At 40.8% G+C, this 26,487-nt stretch overlaps 1 protein-coding gene across 2 annotated transcripts in view; it reads right to left on the reverse strand.

Annotated features, from left to right (window-relative positions):
* The window catches only part of LOC107770546 (two pore calcium channel protein 1A), a 42,663-nt gene that overhangs the window by 14,196 nt on the left and 1,980 nt on the right, over nt 1–26,487 (reverse strand). For both annotated transcript variants that reach the window (XM_075224181.1, NM_001325066.1), the window contains 8 exon segments: nt 26,328–26,435; nt 21,107–21,202; nt 4,402–4,526; nt 2,872–2,932; nt 2,514–2,680; nt 2,097–2,202; nt 1,869–1,946; nt 620–681 (listed from right to left, as the gene is read on the reverse strand). In XM_075224181.1, the coding sequence (XP_075080282.1) occupies nt 620–681; nt 1,869–1,946; nt 2,097–2,202; nt 2,514–2,680; nt 2,872–2,932; nt 4,402–4,526; nt 21,107–21,202; nt 26,328–26,435 (803 nt within the window).

Below are 26,487 nucleotides of genomic sequence, written 5' to 3' on the forward strand. Positions count from 1 at the left end.
AAATGGAAGACAAGATATATCAAAATTTGAATATTCCTTTCTCTCAGATAAATAGAAGACATTCTTTCTTTTTATAAAACTTAAAGGTAAAGGTTTCTTTTATTTTCTTGCTCAATTGACCTTGCAACAACAAATGGAAGAAGGTCTACTCATGTAACCACTACTTAGAAGCGAGAAAATCTTCATATGGTCATAGGTTGAAAATCCAATTCGTGGGAATGATTTAATTAGTTTTATGATGAATGGTGCCACTAAGCATGATGTCTCCGAGAATGCAGCTATTGCCTATTACAGTGTGCGCAGCCTGGACAATATCCTAAGTAAGCCGCTAAATCAATTAAAGCTTCATGGTAAATGGCCGTGGCAACATCAGATTGCTCTCATGCCAGTACTGGAAATGCTGTGTCCCAAAACGCAGATTCACTACATTGTCAGCTTGAAAGCTTTACAGCCAACATGTTGATTTGAATTTTATCAAACGGCCTTATCCAGTTCAAGTTGCAACTGTTAGGTCAATTTCAGTTTCAAGGAATGGAAGTATGAGCCACACTACAAAAAGAAGACAATTAATGAGAAGAACTAGTGCATAGCAGCAGAACTGTACATGTCTGAACGTTACCTGTATTTGTTAAGTTCCTCAAACAGAAGGGTACATTGCTTCTCGTTGAGGTGCCCATTGTTCTGCCAATGTCAAAAGAAGACAACTTTAAAAGGAATGGCAACCATAAGATTTAAGGACACATAAAACCCTTCCGGAAGAAGTTCATAGTAAATCAAAAAAAAAATTACCTATTAAATTCTTGACCACAACAGAAATCTATGAAAGTACTTTCTCCTTTTCCATTATCTTCTTTCTACCTTCACCCTTGTGTTGCTACCTATGCATACTTACATACAGCTATTCATGTCAAACGGGCCTGACCAAATTTCAGGCTGGTGCATAGCGGGCCGAACTCACTTTTTTGGGTTAAATGTGTTTTACGAATTATTAATAGTAAATCGTAATTTAAACAATTAATGCGGATACCAAAATTTGAAGAAAAGGAAGATCTCAAATTTCATTAAATATGAAAAAGTTGAAACTTATAATTACATGAAAGTTGATAGTTAAAATTTGAATTTCATAACACAAACTACTAAAATTTGAAAACAACAACTCTTTCCTACCAGGCCAGGCTAACTCGTATATTGGTCACTGGTACCAGGCTGGTTCACTTATAAGAGAGGCCCAGAATGGGCCAATTTAAAGACAAATTTGACCAGGCTCTTTATGTATGGCACCAGACCGATTACGGGCCGAGCTGCCCACTTGACATGAATAACATAGATACACACACACACACACACATGTAAACCTGTTTGGAATCATTCAGGTAAGGGGAGCAAGAAGTATCTTCAAATTCTATTATGCCTTTTAAACACCAATGCAAATTTGTTCTACCTGTTTCTGCGTATGAGAATACCAGAAGGTGTCTGTCCTATAGTCATCGGAACTGTATCAACTGCCTCTTTCAGTTCTCAATATAATCTATCTTCTAATACTGTAAGTTTTCCCATCACATTAATGGAATTATTACTTTATCAAAAAAATATAATCCCTCTTCTTGTTGGTGCTAGATTACGTTCTCTCTAAATTTGATCTGTGAGCAGAAGCAGGCAACTACATACAATATACAGGATGCCTACATAAGATTTGTGCGGGAAAATATTCTTATTAAAAACTGTTACTGCCATTTTTCTTCTGGAAAAGGAAAGAACAAGGATAGAAGCTTCTCTTCCATGAGTAAAAGGAAGGAGTAGAAGCATATTAAATGCATGTAAACCACAGAAGATTAATTGGAGAACCAGTTGTGACGTGTCCTACTCACAGCTTCATCAATCAAGCTAAATGCTTTCTTCAAAGTCCTTAGCCTCAAACGATCTTTATCAGCCACTTGTTTTACAAGCTACAACCAAAAAAGAATAAATAAATAAATAAATATATACGTGCAAGGTGCAAAATCTACAGGAAAAGTACGTGCTATGTGCTATGGCAAACACTAACATGGTGGCAATTATTTGCAACAGCTTGAAGCAAAAACGATGGAAGACATTACCTCACTTTTGAAGCTATCATATACAACAGCAAGAATTAAGTTGGTAACAAAGTAAACGCCCAATAGCACGTACAGAACAAAAAACAAGCAGTACCAACGTGAGTCCCTGAAAGGAAAAATACATAATACAGGTTTCAACTCAAAAGTTTACATGGAAATAAAAATTAACTCAAAAATTGAGTTTAATAAGAGAAAACACTCAGTAAGAAAGCTGACGATGAGAGCAAGATGTACGTTGCTCAGATTGCTCTCTTGTTATGAAGGTGGGAGACGCTATCTTTGATTGTAACCATAAACATAACCAAAACTCAGAGCTTTTAATGGCAAAACTATCTTACACATTCCAGATTTAGGCAAACTTCAACGGTATTATAGAGAGTAAAAGGGGGACTTAAGACAATTTTCTGAGGCACTCACTTGTACGCAGGAATCCAGACATCTGGATTGTTTGATGTTGTGAATAAGACAAACATTTGGTACAACGTGGTGCCGTACGAAGTAAACGTTGTCTTCCCCTGACGCGTGTCTTCAAAGAAGACGTATGCTAACCAGCTCGAGAACAGAAGAAATAAAGCAGATAGAGCCTGCAGAGGGGAGGAAAGAGAACATAGATCAAAAGAGAAGGGCTTAGGTTAACTATCAGTTGGAGAAAGGATGCAAGATGATAAAATTCAGGTGTGAAATTTTTAGTTTATCTTATCATCTGGCATAAAGTGTCTGTTGAAAATTATACTATGAAAATAACCACTAACCCCCAAAGATAAGGATAACTAACCACAACATTAAGGTAGGTACCAAGCATTCCTGCAAGGATGAAGAAGCTATCTCGTAATTCCCTATTGTCCAAAGTATGAAATTAAGATCATATTAGCAACAATAGCTAAGAAACCAAGTAAATCAAGAAAAATAAACGACAGGATGTGGACCCAACATGCCATCTTTCTGAACCTTCGGAACGAAGAAAAAGAGAAGGAACCTCTAGTGGATTACACTGCTTAGGCTTCATTTGTTTGCACTTAATGGACATTCAGATTCAGCCTATTAAGTGCATTTGTTTGTTTTTCTTTAACAACTTATTAGCTCTTAATAGGTCTGAATTATTTCGATCTTGTACAGAATCTCAACATTAGGATGTTCCCTTAAATATTCCTAAGAATGTAATCACTACTGTATTTATTACCACTCCCAACTACCACCACTGCCGCCTCCATTACCACCACCAACCGCCACAGCCGCCAGCCACCACCAACCACCGCCACTGCCTGCCATCACCACCAGGCACCAACCACCTCTACCACCAACCACTAGCTGTCACCGCACACCACCACCACCACTAGTCACCACGACCAACCTTGTGCACTCCACAACTACCAGAAAATGCAGCACCAGCTGTAGGGATCCATGGAAAAATCTATAATTTACATCAATTGAAAGGCGGTGGTCTTTCTGTACAATCGATGTCCTTGACTTCACATGCACTAATAACATAATACTGATAAACAGTGGAAACACTATGGAGATGCATCAGCATGAATAAGTCCATATGAACCTTCATAAGTTTAAAATGAGTATATTTATAACTAAAACATACTCCTTATACGAGACGTGCATTCTTATTATCAGAAGAAAAGTTGTGATTACTATAACTTATGCGGAAATTTGAATTTTATACATCAGGCATACTGCTTGTCCAAGACATACTTTACACATTTGAAGCTCATACAAGTCGAAGATGGCAACATGACCACAAAGAGAGAGAGAGAGAGAGAGAGAGAGAGAGAGAGAGAGAGAGAGAGAGAGAGAGAGAGAGAGAGAGAGAGAGAGAGAGAGAACACTGAATAAATTCATATCTGGACACTGCCATTCATTTCAAAAGTTGATAAAAGCCATCCATTTCACAGAACCACAGAAGATCAGGCCCCCCTTCTTTCCTTGGTGGGGTGGGAGAGTGCGTGAAAGCATTATGGACAGTGAAAGAACATAAGCATGAGAGTATAATTGATTAACAGCAGTAAAAACACAATGCTATTTGCTTAATATTTGGGGAGACAACAACAGAAAAAGCTCACTTCTTTAAATTCCTTCACAGTTCACATATAATACTTAAGTTACAAATTGTGTACAAAAATCATATTCCTAGCAACGATTATATGATTAATTAAAATTTTAAAAAAACAGCTAGTAAAGAAAAATGCGAGACCACTTGGCGGGAGAAGTCCGGGTAAAGAAATTTAAAACACAACACCAATACGAGGTTGTGACTAGAGTTGAAAATTAAATAAGAAGCGATCCTACAACGGCTTACCTAATGTTCAAAATAAAGAACACCACACGGAGATAGGGTGCAATACGGAATGGTAGATAATAGAAGTCTGCTAGAAAGAGAATGTAGACCACAATATCTGCGACCAAGATTAACAGCAAAATGACCTGAAAAATCAAGCCAAACAAGAAAGAAATTGTCATTAACTAAAGTTAACTATCAGTATTGGAGCAACCTAAGATTCATCAATATTACTGAACCTTCCAACAATTTCTTTCCTCAAAATCATTATGAAAAATCTAGGTCTGCAGGTTAGTTTTGAACATAAAACAGTTTAAGCAGAATCATAAGAGTGGCTTTTACACAAACTTTGTGGGTTTATTAGAGAGAGAACTTTTTCTTGAAACGTACCCTCTGTTTGGGAATGAATTGAATGGAAAGTACAGAGAGGACAAATAAAAAGTGATTCTGTTTTTTCAAAATTACATACACATATATAAAAACATATTGTTTTATGGCTTATGCTCTAATTTCTCTCTACATTATCTTCCCTCCCACATGAGAGAGAAAAAGGAGCCCAAAATGAAAACTATTTTCCTTTGTCCAATTTCTTTCCACTTTGTTCTTGTCAAACCAAAGCAGGAAATGACTATTAGTAATTACTTTCCTCAGTTACAAAACAAATTAATTACTATTACTAATGGCTCTCTAAGTATGCGCTTTCCAAAGTAAAAGTTAAAGCAATAGAAATGCTTTAAAAAGATGAATTGGAGGAGAAATTTTAAGAGAAGCACAACATAAAGAACCTCCCCGACCAAAAATGTTTTCCTTATGCAGCTCTGATATGGTTCCACTTCCTCTATGGAGTACAGAGTTCAAGTGAGTTGATATCTCTAATACCTCATTGCTCTGTCATGTTACACCATATCGAAAAACACCACAGAAGAACGTGCAACGGAGGCAATGCATGAGTAGTCATGCTAAGGTGGAATATAACTGTTAGTTTACAGATATGTATAGTATAGACTTGTCCCACATTGGAAGAGGAGTAATATGTCCTTGTAGTGTATAGCTATAAATAGGGACCTCTTGTATTGTATTCATTATCCAATATCAATAACATATTTTCTCCCATGCCTTCTCACATGGTATCAGAGCAATTGTGAGAGATTTATCGTTGTGCATAAATTTCAGCGATTCCGGAAAGAGAAATCAGTCAGCGAAAGTTTTTTTTTTCCGGCGGCTCTTTTAAGGCTGTTTTGCGTCTGCTTCGTCTCCGTCAGTGTTGTGCAAAATCCAACACTACCAAAAGAGTCGTCATTGTCCGGCGACCAAACCCCAGTGAAAATCTCCGGCAGCACCCTCCTCACGCGCCTCCACGCGCCACCAGAAGCTCATGCGCCGGCGCGTACGACCACTTCCGGCCATTTTTTGAAAAACTTCCTTCAGAACAGTTGGGTCGCCTGGTAATTTCTATCCTACCCTTACTGTTTTCATTTCATTCCGACCACTTTGAGTTTTTTCCGGCATCTACAGTAAGATTCCGGCAGCTACAGTATTTCCTTATTCTGTTTCTGTGTTTCCTTACTCTGTTTCAGTGGATTACAGTTGATTCTTTCTCTTATTTGGTAATAATATGCAAACAGTCTAGCGAAGGAGATGAAAAGGCAATAGCACTTTGGGCAAAGATCGATGCTCAGTTATGTAGCATCTTGTGGCGATCTACTGATTCCAAGTTGATGCCCTTGTTTCGTCCATTCCAGACATGTTATTTGGTTTGGGCAAAGGCACGCACCTTATACACTAATGACATATCTCGCTTCTATTATGTGATATTGCGGATGACAAACTTAAAGAAGCAGGAATTAGATACTTACTTGGGTCAAGTACAGGCAGTCATGGAGGAATTTGAGAAGTTGATGCCAGTTTCTGCTAGTGTTGAAAAACAACAAGAGCAACGACAGAAGATGTTTCTCGTTCTTACCCTCGCTGGACTTCCTAATAATCTTGATTCAGTACGCGACCAGATTTTGGCTAGTCCGACTGCCCCGACAATTGATGAATTATTCTCCTGATTACTCCGCCTTGCTGCAGCACCAAGTCACCCAGTGATCCCATCACAGATACTTGATTCCTCTGTTCTTGCATCCTAGACAGTGGATGTTTGGGCATCTCAAACTATGGAGCATAGACGAGGAGGAGGTCGTTTTGGAAGATCTAGACCCAAGTGTTCTTATTGTCAGAAACTTGGACACACTCGTGAAATGTGCTATTCCTTACATGGTCGTCCACCCAAAAATGTTTACATTGCTCAGACCGAGACTACAGGTAATCAGGGATTTTCTTTATCTAAAGAAGAATATAACGAGCTCCTTCAGTATCGAGCAAGTAAGCAGATATATCCACAAGTAGCCTCAGTTGCTCAGACTGATACTTCTGTTACTGGTAATTCTTTTGCTTGTGTTTCCCAGTCTAGTACTCTTGACCCATGGGTCATGAACTCAGGCGCTTCTGATCACATCTCTGGTAATATATCATTTTTGTCAAATATTATATATTCACAATCTCTTCCCACTGTTACTTTAGCCGATGGATGTCAAACTAAGGCAAAAGGAGTTGGATAAGTTAATCCCTTGTCTTCTATCACCCTAGATTCCGTTCTTTATGTCCCTGACTGTCTTTTTAGTCTTGCATTTGTTAGTCGTTTGACTCGTGCCCTCTATTGTGGTATATATTTTATTGACGATTCTTTTATTATGCAGGACGCAGTACGGGACAGAAAATTAGTACAGGACATGAATCAGAAGGCCTTTACTACCTTAACCCACTCAGTCCTTCCACAATATGTCTAGTTACAGATCCTCCAGATCTAATCCACAGACGTTTAGAACATCCGAGTTTATCCAAACTTCAGAAGATTATGCCTAGTTTATCTAGTTTGTCTACATTAGATTGTGAGTCGTGTCAACTTGGGAAACATACCCGAGCCTCCTTTCCGCGTAGTGTTGAGAGTCATGCAAAGTCTGTCTTCTCCTTAGTTCATTCTGATATATGGGGTCCTAGTAGAGTCGGTTCAACCTTGGGATTTCGTTAGTTTGTTAGTTTCATTGATGATTATTCAAGATGTATTTGGCTTTTCTTAATGAAAGATCGTTCTGAGTTATTTTCTATATTCCAGAGTTTATGTGCTGAAATCAAAAACCAATTTGGTGTTTCTATTCGCATGTTTCGCAGTGATAATGCCTTAGAATATTTATCTTCTCAGTTTCAGCAGTTTATGACTTCTCAAGGAATAATTCATCAGACATCTTGTCCTTATACCCCTCAGCAAAATGGGGTTGCTGAGAGAAAGAAAAGGCACCTTATTGAGACTGCTCGCACCCTTCTAATTGAATCTCGTGTTCTGTTGCGCTTTTGGGGCTATGCAGTTCTCACAACTTGTTATTTGATTAATCAGATGCTTTTATCTCCCATCAAGGATCAGATTCCACATTCAGTATTGTTTCCCCAGTCACCCTTATACTCTTTTCCACCACGTGTTTTTGGAAGCACGTGTTTTATTCATAATTTAGCCCCTGGGAAAGACAAGTTAGCTCCCCGTGCTCTCAAGTGTGTCTTCCTTGGTTATTCTCGTATTCAAAAGGGATAGCGCTGTTATTCTCCAGATTTTCGTAGGTACCTTATGTCAGCTGACGTCACATTTTTTTAGTCTAAACCTTTCTTTATCTCTGTTGACTACCATGATAAATTTGAGGTCTTACCTATACCGACCTTTGAGGAGTTTACTATAGCTCCTCCTCCACCTTCGACCACAGAAGTTTCACCCATACCAACCGTTGAGGAGTCTAGTGTTGTTCCTCCTAGATCCCCAGCCACAGGAACACCACTCTTGACTTATCATCGTCGTTTGCACCCTACATCAGGCCCAACTGGTTCTCGTCCTGCACTTGACCCTGCTCCTACTGCGGACTTGTCTCTTCCTAGTACACCGATTGCACTTCGGAAAGGTATACGGACAACACTTAAGCCTAATCCCCATTATGTCGGTTTAAGTTATCATCGTCCGTCATCTCCCAATTATGCTTTTATATCTTCTTGTCCTCGGTTTCCATCCCTAAGTCTACAGGTGAGCCGGTCCAGACCCGGGACCGTCCTGGGACCGCGGCCCAAACGGGCCAGGCCCGTTTGGCCCGGTTTTAGTGGGCCCGGGCCGGTCTCGTGGGCCAGTCCTATGATTTGGGCCCGCCAGGCCCGGGACCATTTAACCCGCCAGGGACCGGACCGGTCCCTTAGCGGGCCAAACGGTCCCAACGGCTATATTTTTAGGTAGCCGAAAAATAGCCGTTGTCTATTTAGAAAATAGTCATTTAACCCCCAACTTTGTTTTAACCCCAAACTTTTTATACATTTAATATATATACTATACTATACTATATATACATCTTATATACTAATACATCTTATATATAGTATATAAGATGTATATATAGCTTATCGAATATAGCTTTTATATATATATATATATATACTTACACTATATATATTTGTTTTAACCCCAAACGTTTTATACATTTAATATATATACTATACTATACTATATATACATCTTATATATAGTATATAAGATGTATATATAGCTTATCCAACTTTTTTCCTTCAGACAGCCTCTTCGCGAGGCTATTCCGACCTCACCCATCCATCAACCTCCAACTTCCGACCACTTTTGCTATTTTTCGGCGACGGAGGTGTCTTTTTCCGGCCAGATTTCACTCCCTCTCACTTTCCCTTCTTCAGTCAGTCTCCTTGCGAGGCTCTTGGTTTAGCTATGACGGACTCTACAGAGAGAAGCTCCTACTTCTCCCTAGAATCTAGAAAATTAGAAAGCATGTCTTTTAGCAAAGCTGCATCTTGGCCAGCCCTCGAACTTGGGGGAAGATGCCAGCGAAAGCTTGACGTAGGGCAGGAGCCACACTTCTCGCTGTCCGAGAAGCACACTCTCAGGCGTAAAGGTTTTTTGGACTCTTGTTTGATTATATATATATATATATTGCGAGGCTCTTGGTTTAGCTATGACAGACTCTACAGAGAGAAGCTCCTACTTCTCCCTAGAATCTAGAAAATTAGAAAGCATGTCTTTTAGCAAAGCTGCATCTTGGCCAGCCCTCGAACTTGGGGGAAGATGCCAGCGAAAGCTTGACGTAGGGCAGGAGCCACACTTCTCGCTGTCCGAGAAGCACACTCTCAGGCGTAAAGGTTTTTTGGACTCTTGTTTGATTGGGTCTTTCTCCAAATGGGTTGGTTCTCCAGAAGCTGTTAGGAACTGGGCAGCAGAGGCATGGAACGTCAAGGACGGACTGAAAATATCGAAACTGGGTGACACGCAATATCTCTTTCGATTTGTCGACGAGTCTCAAGCTTCAGAAATTCTTGTCAAAGGAAACAGGTGGTTTGATGGGAATTTCTTAAAGTTAGACAGATGGGTGGAGCACGATGGGTGTCTTAACCCTCGTTTCACTGGCGAAACATTGGTGGTCAACATGGTGGGTCTCCCGGTGCATCTCTGGTGTCTTGACCTATTCAAGAAGGTTGGGGAAATCTGTGGGGGTTTCATTGATGTCACTTGCAGCTTGCACGATCTCTCGCGGGTAAGGATTGTGGTGAGGAAAATGGGCAGAATCCCTGTCTCCACTGTGGTGGAAGATGGCTACTTGAGCTACAGGGTTTGGTTGAGCCCTGAATTTCGCCCCGTCTTTATGCCTGTGATTTTGGCGGAAGAAAAGGAAAGGTCAAATAGAAGGGAGGGAAGGGGAAATCAGTTTCTGAAGGGAGGGGAGGGCTCACCGGATCAGTGGACTAAGCTGGAATCAGACGGTAGATCGAGAAGTGACGGGAGGTTTGAACTTGGGAGAAGAAGACAAAATTTTAACAGGAGGAAAAGACGTGAATGGGATAGTGATGCGTCCTCTTTTAACTATCATAGGGTCGGGCCTCTCTTAACTATCATAGGGTCGGGCAAGATTTCAGCAAGTATAGGTCTGGGCCTCTACACATGGGCCCAGCAACTTTTCCCAATTCTATTAGAATCGATCCAAAGGGGCCCAAATTATATCAAGCGGCGTCCGATAAGGCTCCTAAACATATGGGAGCAGTCACTCCTCCTCCTTCTGCCAATGATGCCTCAAACAATGCTATACCAAACACTAGGGACTTGTGCTCCTCTTCAACCACTGTTCCAGGGGCAGCACCGGCAAAAGCTGGCGGTGTTATTCCACGGCCCACCGCCTCTGATGGACCCAGCTCCATCGCCCCCTCATCTCCCACTGTGCTTAGATGTGCTGAGGTTACAATACAATCTCCTCCAAGAGAGGCATTAATTCCTGCGGTTGGTGCCTCTCAACGATTGGAGAAGTGGACATGTCCTTATGGGTGGAGGATAAACTATTAAACTTTGGGAAGTTCTTACGTGTTTCTTTTGAAGGGAAGGAAGAAAGGGTGCTGGAACTGTTGAGGGAGATTGAGCAACAACCTTGTTACGAAGGCGCGGGGAGGGAGTTGGGTAAAGGTGTTAATCAAAATAAAATAGGGGATGTAGTGGTGTATCAGAGAAGGGGTCGAGTGTGTGACATGGAGAAAGGGACCTCGTCTAGGGGGGGTGGGGAAATGAGGGCTATTGTTGCTTATGGAAGTTAAGATCCTTTCATGGAATGTCAGGGGGATGAATGACCCAAACAAAAGGGCCATCATCAAAGTGGGAGTTAGGGAGTGGGGTGCCAACCTAATTTGTTTTCAGGAGACCAAAATGGAAGTTTTGTCGGATGCGATCGTGAGAAATGTCTGGGGAGGTAGTTGGGTGAAATATGACTGGGTCCCTGCAGCGGGAAGTGCCGGGGGCATTCTACTTATGTGGGATGATAGAAGCTTGGAGGTAAAGGAGATTAGGAAGGGAGCTTTCTCTTTGGCAGCTCTCGTCAAAGATAGAGTGAGTGGGGTGGAGTGGGGATTTGGGGGAGTGTATGGGCCGGTAGGGGAAGAGTCCAAAGTGTCTTTCTGGGAGGAACTTGCTAATATTATGGGGGAATGGGACATTCCATGGGTTCTAGGGGGAGACTTTAACACAATTAGATTCCCGGAGGAGAGATTAGGGTGCAATTTGATTTCGAGGGCCATGGAGGAGTTTTCTGACTTCATCAATGATCACTTTCTCATTGATCTTCCTCTGTCAGGGGAAAGGTTTACTTGGGCCAGGGCGGAGGATTCAAACTCAAGGTCCAGACTCGATAGATTTCTGATATCGTCCTCCTGGGATAAGCTGGTGCCGAATGTGTTGTAGATCCCTTTACCTAGGCTGACTTCAGATCACTTGCCTATCTTGCTAGATGGATGCAGAGGGATGGGGGTCCGTGCTCCCTTCCGGTTCGAGAACATGTGGTTGAAAGTGCCAGGATTTTGTGACAAAGTGAAAGAATGGTGGACTAACTACGGGGTATCAGGGTCACCCTCATTCCGTCTGTCGAAGAAACTCAAATTGCTCAAGGGAGATATTATTAGGTGGAACAAGGAGGTCTTCGGGAGGGTGGAGGTCAAAATGAGGGAGCTTATGCATGAATTGGGGGAATTAGAGAGAGGGGAAGGGGTGGGGGAGCTAGATGAATCTGAGAAAGTGAGATTGGGGGAGGTTAAGAGTGAAATAGTCGAGCTAGCAATAGCTCAGGAGACTAGTTGGCGACAAAAATCAAGGGCGCTCTGGTTAAAGGAGGGGGATTCGAATACTAAGTTTTTCCACAGGGTTGCGATTGCAAATCGAAGGAGAAACTTCATAGAGTCCTTAGTTGTAGATGGGGTGAGGATCGAGGGAGAAGATGAGGTAAAATGGGCGATAGTGGGGTTTTATGAGAACTTATACAAAGAGGAAGTTAGTTGGAGGCCTACTTTGGGGGGAATAGAGTTCAACCACATAGGGGAGGGAGACAATGAGTGGCTAGAAAGAGCTTTCGAGGAGGAGGAGGTGCACGATGCTGCGTCGAGCTGTGATGGTGATAAGGCCCCTGGGCCTGATGGTTTCTCCTTGGCCTTCTTCCAGCTCTGTTGGGACACTGTTAAGGGGGAGTTGATGGAAGCCATCGAATACTTCCACGTGAATGGTGCTTTCGAGAGAAGCATCAATGCTTCTTTTATTACCATTGTGCCTAAGAAAGAAGGCGCATCTTGTATCAGAGACTATAGGCCTATCAGTCTAGTGGGGAGCATTTACAAGATTATTTCTAAAGTGCTCTCCAACAGACTAAAGAAGGTTCTTGACGTGTCTGTTTCGTCCTCCCAGAATGCGTTTGTGGAAGGTAGGCAGATCCTGGATGCTGCTCTAGTGGCAAATGAACTTGTAGACTCCAGAAGGAAAAATAGAGAATCCGGATTACTGTGCAAGTTGGACCTTGAGAAGGCTTTCGATCATGTCAATTGGGAGTTCCTGGACTTCATTATGAAACGGATGGGGTTTGGGAAAAGATGGAGGGGATGGATCAAGTTTTGCATTTCATCGGTCAGATTCTCTGTCCTGGTTAATGGTAGCCCGTGTGGTTTCTTTGGCAGCTCCAGGGGGCACAAGCAAGGTGACCCCCTATCCCCCATGCTATTCATTTTAGTGATGGATGCTCTGAGTAAAATGATGGATCGTGTAGCGAGTGGAGGCTTCTTGAGAGGTTTCTCAGCTCCGATCGGGGTGCTCAGTGCCTGAAGGGTCTCTCATTTGCTTTTTGCGGATGACACCCTAGTTTTCTGTGATGCTGATATGGATCAGTTGACCTGCCTGAAGCAGGTACTGCAGTGGTTTCAGATAGTATCAGGATTCAAAATCAACCTCGGCAAGTGTGAGATTTTCCCGGTGGGTGAGGTTGTTAACATTGATGCTTTGTCTCATGTTCTCGGATGCAAGATGGGCTCTCTCCCCACTACCTACCTGGGTCTACCATTGGGTGCCTTGCAAAAGGATACTACTGTTTAGAATCCAGTCATTGAAAGGGTTGAAAAAGATTAGCAGGCTGGCAGAAACGATATTTGTCAAAAGGCGGTAAGGAAGTGCTTATTAAAAGCACTTTGTCAAGTATCCCTACCTATTACTTATCCCTGTTGCAAGCACCTGTGAGCATCACAGAAAAACTGGAGCGGCTTCAAAGGAATTTTCTCTGGGATGCGACAGATGGAACTAGAAAGTTTCATCTAGTGAATTGGCAGACAGTCACTTCCCCAAAGAAGTGGGGTGGACTTGGAGTAAAAGATCTCAGGGTATTCAACAGAGCTTTGCTGGGGAAGTGGCTGTGGAGATTCGGGGTAGAAAAGCATGCTCTATGGAGGGAGGTCATAGCAGAAAAGTACGATTCCACGGGAGGGGGTTGGAGGACCAAGGCAATCACAGCACCGTTCGGGTGTGGCATGTGGAGGAACATCATGAAGAACTGGGAAGCTTTCTATGGCAACATCACTTACAAGGTGGGAGATGGAAGGAGAATTAGCTTTTGGAATCACAGGTGGTGTGGAGAGGCTACTCTGAGGGTCTCTTTCCCCCATGTCTTCAGAGTCTCAAACCAGAAGGAATTGATGGTCCAACAAATTCGCAAGGAGCATGAAGGGGGATAGTATGGGACCTCTCTTTTAGAAGGAACATGCAAGATTGGGAGATTGCGGAGCTCCAAAATTTGTTGGCACTGCTATACGGGCAAGATATGCCCCATCCATCTTATGATTCTTGGAGATGGGGGTTGCGTGATGATGGCTTTTCACCGTAAAGTCCTTCTACCAGAGTATGTTGGTGAGACGGGAGGCTACTTTCCCATACTCATCGATCTGGATTCCTAAGGCGCCCACGAAGGTGTGCTTCTTTGCATGGCTAGCAGCGAGGGGAGTGATCTTGACATCTGAAAATCTGCGAAAGAGAGGAATTACACATGTTAGTTGGTGCTACATGTGTAAAAGCTCAGGGGAAGAAGTTGATCATCTTATGCTGCATTGCCTTGTGTCCTGGGATTTATGGAAGGCAATCCTGAATCTTTTTGGTGTTCAATGGGTGATGCCAAACACTGTAAAGGAAATGCTATATAGCTGGGCCGGTTTCCGTAGAAGAAGCAAGCAAAAGGCGTGGAAGTACGCCCCGTTAGCTCTCATGTGGTTAGTCTGGGGAGAGAGAAATAGGAGAGTTTTTAAGGGGATTGAGTCTCCGTTTTCACATCTTAAGAATACTCTTTTATCTTTGATCGCTTTTTGGTGCACACATGTAGCACCTACTTGTGTAGAAGATTGGGCGTCATTTGTAGAGAATCATGTTCTGATGTAAATTCTCTACTTTTTGTATACTTCTTGTATGCGGGAGCTTTTTTTCTCCCTTTTGATTAATACAATTTACCTTATCAAAAAAAAAAATCAAGACGCCGAGGGAAATGAGAGCGAGTATGCTTACTCGCTGACATGACTCACGCTCTAGAGCTGACAAGTGAGATAAACCCGATATTAAATATTGAATATTAAAATTTAGGATGTTAAATAAAATTTAGGTCACAATTCTATAATAAAATTTACAAAGCATTGCCTTAGATATTTTTTTTAACATCCTTTTGTCTCTAATATCTATTTAATTTTTTTTTTAAAAATATATGTTGGGCCCCCACTTAGCCCGTTTAGCCCGGGACCAAACGGTCCCGGTCCCTACAAAAAGCCCGTTTAGCCCGGGACCGTTTGGCCCGTTTAATTTGGGACCGGCCCGGGACCGGGACCGTTTGGACCGGCCCACTTGGCCCATTTATAGTGTAGTCTTGTCCCACATTGGAAGATGAGTAATATCTCCTTGTAGTGTATAGCTATAAATAGGGACCTCTTGTATTGTATTTATTATCTAATATCAATAATATATTTTCTCCCGTGCTTTCTCACATGGTATCAGAGCGTTAGTGAGAAACCCGTCGATGTGCATCATTCCAGCGACTTCCGGGAATAAAGACCTCTTCGCCGTGTAATTTTCCGGCGACTTAGAAGGTTGTCCGTAAGCAAATCACTTTTTGTTGGTGTTGTGCAAAAACCAACACCACCACAAGACTACTCAGGCTCCGGCGACCAAACCCCAGTCAACCCCATCGAAAAACACACGTCCACGCGCCCTCACGCGCATGGAAAAAAAAAATTACTGCGAGATCTGACCTCCGCGCCGGCGCGTGAGCACTGTTACGGGCAGATTTTGAAAAAGTTCCAGTTGAACAGTAGGATCGCCTGGTAATTCCGATCCTACTCTCACTGGTTTTGTTTCATTCCGACCACTTTGAGTTTTTCCGTCAGCTACAGTAGATTCCGGCGTGAACAATGTTCCGGCGCAGAACAGTGTTCTGTTTTTACTGTTGTAACCAGTGTTTTCAAGCTTAACCGGTGTTCTATTTTCTCACCGGAGTTACTTATTTCTACTATTTCAAGTTAACCCTACTACTACAAATTGTAGCGACATGGGAACCGATGCTTTGAATAGTCGGATGGCTTTTTTAGCAGATTTTATTGAGTTCCTTCAGTACAAAGTATGTAAGCATACATCTTCTAAGATAAATTCTGTTGTTCAAATAGGTAATAGCGTGACTTGTTTCTCCCAATCTTCATCCTCTGAGTCTTGGGTCAATGATTCAGGTGCATCAGATCATATTTCTGGTAACAAATCTCTTTTCACTATTATTTCGTATTCTCAATCTCTTCCAAAAGTCACAATGGCCAATGGGTCTCAAACCATGGCAACTGCAATAGGTCAAGCAAGCCCACTTCCTTCCTTACCTTTAGATTCAGTCCTTTATGTTCCCAATCGTCCTTTTAATCTCATAGTTGTTAGTCGCTTAGCCAAATCACTTAAATGCGTTGTTTTATTTCTTGATGACCATGTTTTTATAAAGGAACGCAGTACGGGGCGGATCATTGGTACCGGGCATGAATCAAACGGACTTTATTACCTTATCCTTGCTAAATCACATGGACTCACATCTTGTCTTCCATCTACAACTTGTCCTGTTACTGATTCACCAGATTTATTACATAAACGGTTGGGACATCCCAGTTTGTCAAAACTTCAGAAAATGGTATCTGGTTTATCTCACTTGTCAGCTCTAGAGTGTGAGTCATGTCAGCTCGGTAAGCATACTCGCTCCCATTTCCCTCGGCGTCTTGATAATCGAGCAGAGTCACCTTTTACTTTAGTCCGTTCAGATGTTTGGGATCCTAGTCGGGTCAGTTCCACCTTGGGATTCCGCTACTTTGTCAGTTTCATTGATGATTATTCCAAGTGCACTTGAATATTTTTGATAAAAAATCGATCTGAACTGTTTTCTATTTTCCAGACCTTCCACGCTGAAATTCAAAATCAATTTGGGGTTTCTATTTGCACATTTCGTAGTGATAATGCCCAAGAGTATTTGTCTTCCCCATTTCAGCAGTTTATGAAATCTCATGGATTATTTATCAAACATCTTGTCCATACACATCTCAACAAAATGGGGTAGCTGAAAGAAAGAATAGACATCTTATTGAAACTGATGTACCATACTCATACAATCTCATGCTCCGTTGCGTTTTTTAGGGGATGCAGTTCTTACATCTTGCTATCTTATTAATCGTATGCCATCTTCAGCTATCCAGAACCAAGTTCCATTCTCTGTCATGTTTCCACACTTACCTTTGTTCTCTCTTCCACCTCGTATCTTTGGAAGCACTTGTTTTGTCCATAACCTTATTCCAGGAACAGATAAGTTAGCTCTTAAGTGCGTATTTCTGGGTTTCTCGAGAACACAAAAGGGGTATCGATGCTACTCTCCTGACCTCCAGCGGTACCTTATGTCCGCTGATGTTACCTTCTTTGAAACCCAATCATACTTCACAGGTTCAGGTCATCACTTAGATATTTCTGAGGTACTACCAGTTTCATCTTTTGGAGATTCAGTCACTCCAGCTCCACCACCTACAGCTCCAGTTGTAGCTCCACCACCTATAGCTCCAGTTGTAGCTCTACCACCTATAGCTCCAGTTCCACCTCCACCACCTATAGCTCCAGTTCCTCCACATAATTCAGTTCAACCTTTTGCAGCTCCACCACTCTTGACTTATCATCGTCGTCCACATCCAGCATCAGGCCCAAACAATTGCTCAAGGCACTTCCAGACTAAGGATCTGGGCATATTGAAGTATTTTCTAGGTATTGAGGTCGCTCAATCTAGCTCGGGTATTGTTATTTCACAGCGAAAGTATGCCTTAGACATTCTTGAGGAGACTGGAATGATGGGTTGCAGACCTATTGACTCTCCTATGAATCCGAATGCTAAGCTTCTACCTGGACAGGGGAGCCTCTTAGAGACCCTACGAGATATAGGAGGTTGGTTGGCAAATTGAATTACCTCACAGTCACTAGACGTGACATTTCTTTTCCGGTGAGTGTTGTAAGTCAGCCTATGGATTCTCCCTGTGATAGTCTATCACAGGGATGCAGTTGTTCGCATTCTTCGGTATATAAAGTCAGCTCCAAGCAAAGGATTACTATTCGAGGATCAAGGCCACGAGGAGATTGTTGGGTACACAGATGTTGATTGGGCAGGATCACCCTTTGATAGACGTTCTACGTCTGGATATTGTGTTCTAGTAGGAGGTAACTTGGTCTGGTGGAAGAGCAAGAAACAGAATGTAGTTGCTCGATCTAGCGCCGAAGTCGAATATCGGGCCATGGCTATGGCGACGTGTGAGTTAGTTTGGGTCAAGCAGTTGCTCAAGGAGTTAAAGTTCGGAGAAATCAGCAAGATGGAACTAGTGTGATAACCAAGCTGCTCTTCATATTGCGTCAAATCCGGTGTTCCATGAAAGGACTAAACACATTGAGATCGACTGTCACTTTGTCAGAGAAAAAATACTTTCAGGAGATATTGTTACAAAGTTTATAAAGTCGAATGATCAACTAGCAGATATTTTCACTAAGTCTCTTACTGGTTCTCGTATTAGCTACATGTGTAACAAGCTCGGTACATATGATGTGTATGCACCGGCTTGAGGGAGAGTGTTAGTTTACAGATATGTATAGTTCTTGTCCCACATTAGAAGAGGAGTAATATCTTTTTGTAGTGTATAGCTATAAATAGGGACCTCTTGTATTGTATTTATTATCTAATATTAATAATATATTTTCTCTCGTGCTTTCTCACATCTTCTTTGTCCTCGATTTACATCCTTAAGTCTACAGGTGAAGCGTTGTCTCATCCAGGATGGCGACAGGCTATGAGTGACGAGATGTCTGCTTTACATACAAGTGGTACTTGGGAGCTTGTTCCTCTTCATTCAGGTAAATCTACTGTTGGTTATCGTTGGGCTTATGCAGTCAAAGTTGGTCCCGATGGCCAGGTTGATTGACTTAAGGCCCGTCTTGTTGCCAAAGGCTATACTCAAATATTTGGGCTCGATTATAGTGATACCTTCTCTCCCGTGGCTAAAGTCGCATCAATCCGCATTTTTTTATCCATGGATGCGGTTCGTCATTGGCCTCTCTATCAGCTGGACATTAAGAATGTCTTTCTTCACGGTGATCTTGAGGATGGGGTTTATATGGAGCAACCACCTGGTTTTGTTGCTCAGGAGGAGTCTCGTAACCTTGTATGTCGTCTGCGTCGGTCACCTTATGGTCTAAAGCAGTCTCCTCGAGCCTGGTTTGGTAAGTTCAGCACGGTTATCTAGGAGTTTGACATGACTCGTAGTGAAGCTGATCACTCTGTGTTCTATTGGCACTCTGCTTCAAGTCTCTGTATTTATCTCGTAATCTATGTTGATGATATTGTTATTACTGGCAATGATCAGGATGGTATTACCAATCTGAAGCAGCATCTTTTCCAACACTTCCAAACTAAGGATTTAGGCAGATTGAAGTACTTTTTAGGTATTGAGGTTGCTCAATCTAGCTCAGGTATTGTTATTTCTCAAAGAAAATATGCTTTAGACATTCTTGAGGAGACATGGATGATAGGTTGCAGACCTGTTGACACTCCGATGGATTCGAATTCCAAACTTATTCCAGGGCAGGGGGAGCCGCTTAGCGATCCTGCAAGCTATAGGCGGCTGGTTGGTAAATTAAATTATCTCACAGTGACTAGACCCGATATTTCTTATCCTGTGAGTGTTACAAGTCAGTTTATGAATTCTCCTTGTGATAGTCATTGGGATGTAGTTGTCCGCATTATTCGGTATATAAAATCGGCTCCAGACAAAGGGTTATTGTTTGAGGATCGAGGTCATGAGCAGATCGTTGGATACTCAGATGCTGATTGGGCAGGATCACCTTCTGATAGACGTTCTACGTCTGGATATTGTGTTTTACTAGGAGGAAATTTGGTGTCTTGGAAGAGCAAGAAACAGAATGTAGTTGCTCGGTCTAGTGCGGAAGCAGAATATCGAGCAATGGCTATGGCAACATGTGAGTTAGTCTGGACCAAACAATTGCTCAAGGAGTTGAAATTTGGTAAAATCAGTTGGATGGAACTTGTGTGCGATAATCAAGCTGCCCTTCATATTGCATCAAATCCGGTGTTCCATGAGAGAACTAAACACATTGAGATTGATTATCACTTCGTCAGAGAAAAGATACTTTTAGGAGAAATTGCTACAAAGTTTGTGAGTTCGAATGATCAGCTTGCAGATATTTTCACCAAGTCTCTCACTGGTCCTCGTATTGGTTATATATGTAACAAGCTCGGTACATATGATTTGTATGCACCGGCTTGAGGGCGAGTGTTAGTTTACAGATATGTATAGTGTAGTCTTGTCCCACATTGGAAGAGGAGTAATATGTCCTTGTAGTGTATAGCTATAAATGCCTCTTGTATTATATTCATTATCCAATATCAATAACATATTTTCTCCCGTGCTTTCTCACAATAACAATCATTATTCAGACACCTATGCATCTAAAATCTCTTAACACAGGTCCATAGTCACAGTCAAGTAAAATTCCCACAACCAATTTGGTTCATTATCTATCGCTATTCTTTTGGCAGATTTCCAACACTATAAAGAACCACGATCTCAAATCCATTCTATGTTCCTTCATCAAACCGCAGTCTGCACATGGTTGATTAGTTAGATGCATCTTCTTATTGTCTTTCCTCTCTCTTTCAGTGAGGAGAGAATGTCCCCATATTTCAACTGTAATAAAATATTATTTTTTTTCCTTTTTCAATTAATATACTCCATATCCCCCCATCCAAGAATATTTAGTTCTATAGAGTTACTCTTTCTGGTGTTTGATCTTGAACATAGAATTTGAGGAAAATGTGAAGGGAGAGGAGGAGGAGGAGGAGGAGACTAAATGCAGGCTCAGTTTGATGTCTTTTCTCATGATTCATTGGATGTCTTTATTTCTGTAGCTAGGGAAGGTGCTAAGTCACTCTCGATTTTGCTTCGATTGTTCTTTCAGTCATCCATTGCTTACTGTTGTAAGAAATTTTAAAAAATTGAGTTTCCTATTATGCGTAATTCACCTTACCATGTTTTGTTTTCTTCAATTGCAGAAATGTGATATATCACCACCAAGATATTTCACCTTCTACTCTTAGGGAGAAGAGTGACAAGAACATCAATGCAAAAGCACTAACTTCAGACTATCTTCACAAACAAGCTATCCTTTACAAGGAGGAATCGAAATGTATGAATTTTTTTTAAAAAGATCACCATTCATAAGGAGAGAACATAAAGGACTGGTACCAAATACCTTCACTCTGTTGAGAAGACTTCTCCAATAGAGATTGAAGCCTTCATATGATATTGGAAATAAAATGTGTATTATAAGAAGCAGAAGAGTGACACCCTGCAGAAGACAGTTAAAAAGAAAATGTTAGTGAGCCCAGGAAGAATAAGGTAGTCTACCCAACTAAATAATCGCTGGTGCTAATGTTTCTGCATTTGGTACGAGTCTCCTTACGGCCTAATAAATGACCAGAGAAGTTCCTTTTCTGAAGCTACCTAGCTAACTACATATGTGTGATAGTAATGTTTATGCATCCAGAGTAGGCCCCTATTATTCAGTGGACCAAAGAATTTTCCTCTTTTAAAGCTACCTAGTAAAGAATTAGAACAAGAAATCCTCAACGCAAAGTAAGAATTGTCCTTATTTATCGTGTAATAATAATGCAGCCATGGCTTTAAGAATGAAATGGAAGTCCTAGTTTCCTTATTCAAGCTTCCTATAAACAATAACAACTATGCTTTAATTCCAAGTAAGTTGGGGTCGGCTATATGAATTCTCACGATCCATATCGCACCATTTAAGCTCGTGTCACAATAATAATAACAACAACAATAACAATAACAATAGCAATAACAATAACAATAACAAAAAGTAACAATAACAATTAACAATTATAAGCTTCTTTTGTACTAGAAGTTCTCCACATTTTCTACTGGCATAAAAATCTTATGAAAAAAACTAAAGGACTCATAGCAAACGTTGGACCTAAAGTAGATGTCCTAACATGACTTAAATTAACACCAACTAATTGATAGTGCATTCATAGATCTTTTGTCTTCCATTATGCCCAACTTTTCGCTAGGTCTGCATGAACACCAAGAGGTTTAGGTTTTTTTCTTCCATGTGATTTTAGGTTTACCACATCTCCTTCTAACACCTTCATTCACTAGATGGTTATACACCTACGGACTGATGCATCTAAAGGTCGACGTAGGACATGTTCAAGTTATCTCAAGCAACTTCTTTTGATTTATCCTTTATGATGCTACTTGCACCTTTTGCCAAATATGATCATTTTTAATCTTGTCTAATCTTGTACGATTATCTTCTTTATCAATAAAACTTTATTAACGTATGACTACACATTAATCTTAACAACCACTTATCTGTGACATTCATCTTGTGGATATGATGGACTTTAGAGGGCCAACATTCACTGTCATAAAACATTGTTGGTCTTATAACCGTTTTATAGAGTTGCCTTTTACTTTGGTAGGTATCATTCTATCACGTAACACTCTGTTAGCACTTCTTTGTTTCAACTATCTGATTTTGATTCTGTGTAACATCTTCATCTGTCAGTTGATTATGTGTAACATCTTCATCTGTCATACCATTTAATCGAGCCTAGGTATCTAAATTGTTTGCATTTAAGCACCGCAATCCCGACTAATCTTATCTTAGCTTCACACTTCTTATGCTAGCTAAATTTGCAGTGCATAAATTTAATCTTATTTCTACTTATTATAAAACCCTTACTTCCTAATGTATTTCTCCAAAGTTCAAGCTTTTGGTTGACTTCCTCTTTAATTTCGTCAATTAGTACAATACTGTTAGTTATGTGTAGTCCCACATTGGAATGGGAGTAATATGTACTTTGAAGACTATAGCTATAAATAGGACCTCTTGTATTATATTGAGTTTCTAATATCAATAATATATTTTTCTCCCGTGCTTTCACACATGGTATCAGAGCATTAGTGAAAAAAGATCGTTGTACGTAATTCCAGCATTAACGGGGAAGAAAGAACTTAGTCATCATGCAATTTTTTCGGTGACCTAAGGCATGTCTACGTGAAAGTCACTTTCTATCGGTGTTGTGTTAAAACCAACACCACCACGAGTTAGATCCTCCGACGACCAACCCCTGAAAATTTATCCGGCAGAAAAGTTGTCACGCGCCTCCACGCGTCGGCAACAACAACTTTTCCGGCGAGGGTTACGGCCACTTTCCGGCCATCTTTTCGCGAAACTTCTTCAGGACAGTCTGTTCTCCTCACAATTCCGAGCCTATCCATCTAATTCAAATCAAATTCCGACCACTTTTATATTTTTCCGGTGTGAACAGTGACCTTTCCGGCCATTTTTTGAAAACATTTCTTCAGGGCAGCTTGCTCGCAAGGGAATTCCGAGTCTATCTATCCTGGTTACGACAAATTCCGACAACTTTACAATTTTCCGGCGAGCTACAATGTTTTCCGGTGTGAACAATGTTTACGACGTAAAATAGCTTTTGTTTTCTGTTGTAAGCCTGTAACCAGTGTTTTCTCATCTATTTTTTCAGTTTTTCCACAGGAGTTATTTATTTCCACTATTTCAAGTTAACCCTACTACTACAAATTGTAGCGACATGGGAACTGATACTTTGAATAGTCGGATGGTTTCTTTAGCAAATTATATTGAGTTCCTTCAGTACAAAGCATGTAAGCAGACATCTTATGAGATAGCTTCTGTTGTTCAAACAGGTAATAGCGTGACTTATTTCTCCCAATCTTCATCCTCTGAGTCTTGGGTCATTGATTCAGGTGCATCAGATCATATTTCTGGAAACAAATGTCTTTTCACTACTATTTCGTATTCTCAATCTCTTTCAAGAGTCACAATGGCCAATGGGTCTCAAATCATGGCAACTGCAATAGGTCAAACAAGCTCACTTCCTTCCTTACCTTTAGATTCGGTCCTTTATGTTCCCAATAGTCCTTTTAATCTCATAGTTATTAGTCACTTAGCCAAATCACTTTAATGCGTTGTTTTATTTTTTGATGACCATGTTTTTATACAGGAACGCAGTACGGGACAGATCATTGGTACACGGTGTGAATCAAACGGACTTTATTACCGTATCCTTGCTAAATCACATGGACTCACATCTTGTCTTCCTTCAACAACTTGTCATGTTACTGATTCACCAGATTTATTACATAAACGGTTGGGACATCCCAATTTGTCAAAACTTCAGAAAATGGTATCTGGTTTATCTCACTTGTTAGCTCTAGAGTGTGAGTCATGTCAGCTCGTTAAGCATACTCGCTCCCATTTCCCTCTGCGTCTTGATAATCGAGCAAAGTCACATTTTACTTTAGTCCATTCAGATGTTTGGGGTCCTAGTCGGGTCAGTTCCACCTTGGGATTCCGCTACTTTGTCAGTTTCATTAATGATTATTCCAGATGCACTTGGATATTTTTGATAAAAAATCGATCTGAGCTGTTTTCTATTTTCCAGACCTCTCACGCTGAAAGTCAAAATCAATTTGGGGTTTCTATTCGCACATTTCGTAGTGATAATGCCCGAGAGTATTTGTCTTCCCCATTTCAGCAGTTTATGAAATCTCATGGGATTATTCATCAAACATCTTGTCCGTACACATCTCAACAAAATAGGGCAGCTAAAAGAAAGAATAGAAATCTTATTGAAACTGCTCGTATCCTACTCGTACAATCTCATGCTCCGTTGCGTTTTTGGGGGATGCAGTTCTTACATTTTGCTATCTTATTAATCGTATGCTATCTACAGCTATCCAGAACCAAGTTCCATTTTGTGTCATGTTTCCCAACTTACCTTTGTTCTCTCTTCCACCCCGTACAGCTATAAATAGGACCTCTTGTATTATATTGAGTATCTAATATCAATAATATATTTTTCTCCCGTGCTTTCTCACATTAATCTTAACAAGCACTTACTGTGACATTCATCTTGTGGATATGATGGACTTTAGAGGGCCAACATTCACTGTCATAAAACATTGTTGGTCTTATAACCGTTTTATAGAGTTGCCCTTTACTTTGGTAGGTATCCTTCTATCACGTAACACTCTGTTAGCACTTCTTTATTTCAACTATCTTATTTTGATTCTGTGTAACATCTTCATCTGCCATACCATTTAGTCGAGCCTAGGTATCTGAATTGTTTGCATTTAATCACCGCATTCCTGACTAATCTCATCTCAGCTTCACACTTCTTATGCTAGCTAAACTTGCAATGCATAAATGTAGTCTTACTTCTACTTATTCTAAAACCCTTACTTTCTAATGTGTTTCTCCATAGTCCAAGCTTTTGGTTGACATCCTCTTTAATTTCGTCAATTAGTACAATACCATTTGCAAACATTATAAATCATGGGACCTCATCCAGTATAGTGTTAGTTAGTTAGTTAATCAAAATATAGGATAGTACAGGCTCAGTGCCGATCCAGAGATCCTTAGTTCTTTTGTATCTCCTAATATTATTCTCATGCTAGTGACAACTCCTTCATACATATCCTTTATGGCATTTATATATTCAATATGAGTTCCCTTTTTGTCTAACATCCACCGAATGACTTTTCTAGGCACTCAATCATATGCTTTCTTTGGGTCAATGAACACCATGTATAGATTTTTCTTCCTCTAGCGATAAACTTACATTAATCTTCAAAAATATAGCTTCCATTGTAGATCTACCACGCATTAATCCAAACTGGTTCTTTTTCACTCTTGTAGTATCCCTAAGTCTACACTCTTTCTCTCTTTCCCAAAGTTCATTGTATGGCCCATAAATTCAATGCCACGCACAGTTTTGAATATCTCTTCTGCTCTTATATATTGGAATCAGGATACTCTCTCCCCACTCGCCGGGTATCCTACCATTTCTTGGTATAGCATTAAATAGTTTGGCCAGCCAAACTACTCCAACCTCCCCAAGACACTTCTAAACCTCTACAAGAATACTATCTGGACCAAACGGCTTTTCTAATCCTCAAATTTTCATGGTATCCTTTAATTCTGCCTGTCTAATTCTAGGAATGTAGATAGAATTTCTACCATGCATAGTTGTGTAGATCTATAGAGTTATCCTCGTGATTCGACTTGAACAATTGATAAAAATAGCGTCTCCAGCTCCCCTTGATATCATTATTTCCTGTCAACACTTGTGGAGAATTCGATGGACCGTCTTTAATGTGCTTCATCTAGGTTTCTAAAGAAAGTTAATTTAAGTTTCCTTGCAGAAGCACATGCATCAGTCCTGAACCCTGGGAGGAAACAATCTCCTAAGGCTCATCGAAATAACCAAACTTGAAGATAGCCTAAATCAATAAAATTCACAGTAAACTAGGCAAAATCCGGAACCATTGACGGTTCTGCGTAAAACATTTGCCTCTTCACATATTAAAGACTCATCAATTTAACAAACAAACCAGCCACTTACCTCAAATATAAGGGACTCGGCACCAGTCAAAAATGGCAGCTCTCCTAGATAGTAATAGTCTCTGTTATTGCAAGACTCAGCTAAATGCTTGGAACACCACAATGGTTTCTGCGAAAAATGTACAGGAAATCAATGAAACTATAATTGCCAGTTCTAAATT

Source organism: Nicotiana tabacum, chromosome 2, assembly GCF_000715075.1.
Source record: "Nicotiana tabacum cultivar K326 chromosome 2, ASM71507v2, whole genome shotgun sequence".
NCBI lineage: Eukaryota > Viridiplantae > Streptophyta > Magnoliopsida > Solanales > Solanaceae > Nicotiana > Nicotiana tabacum.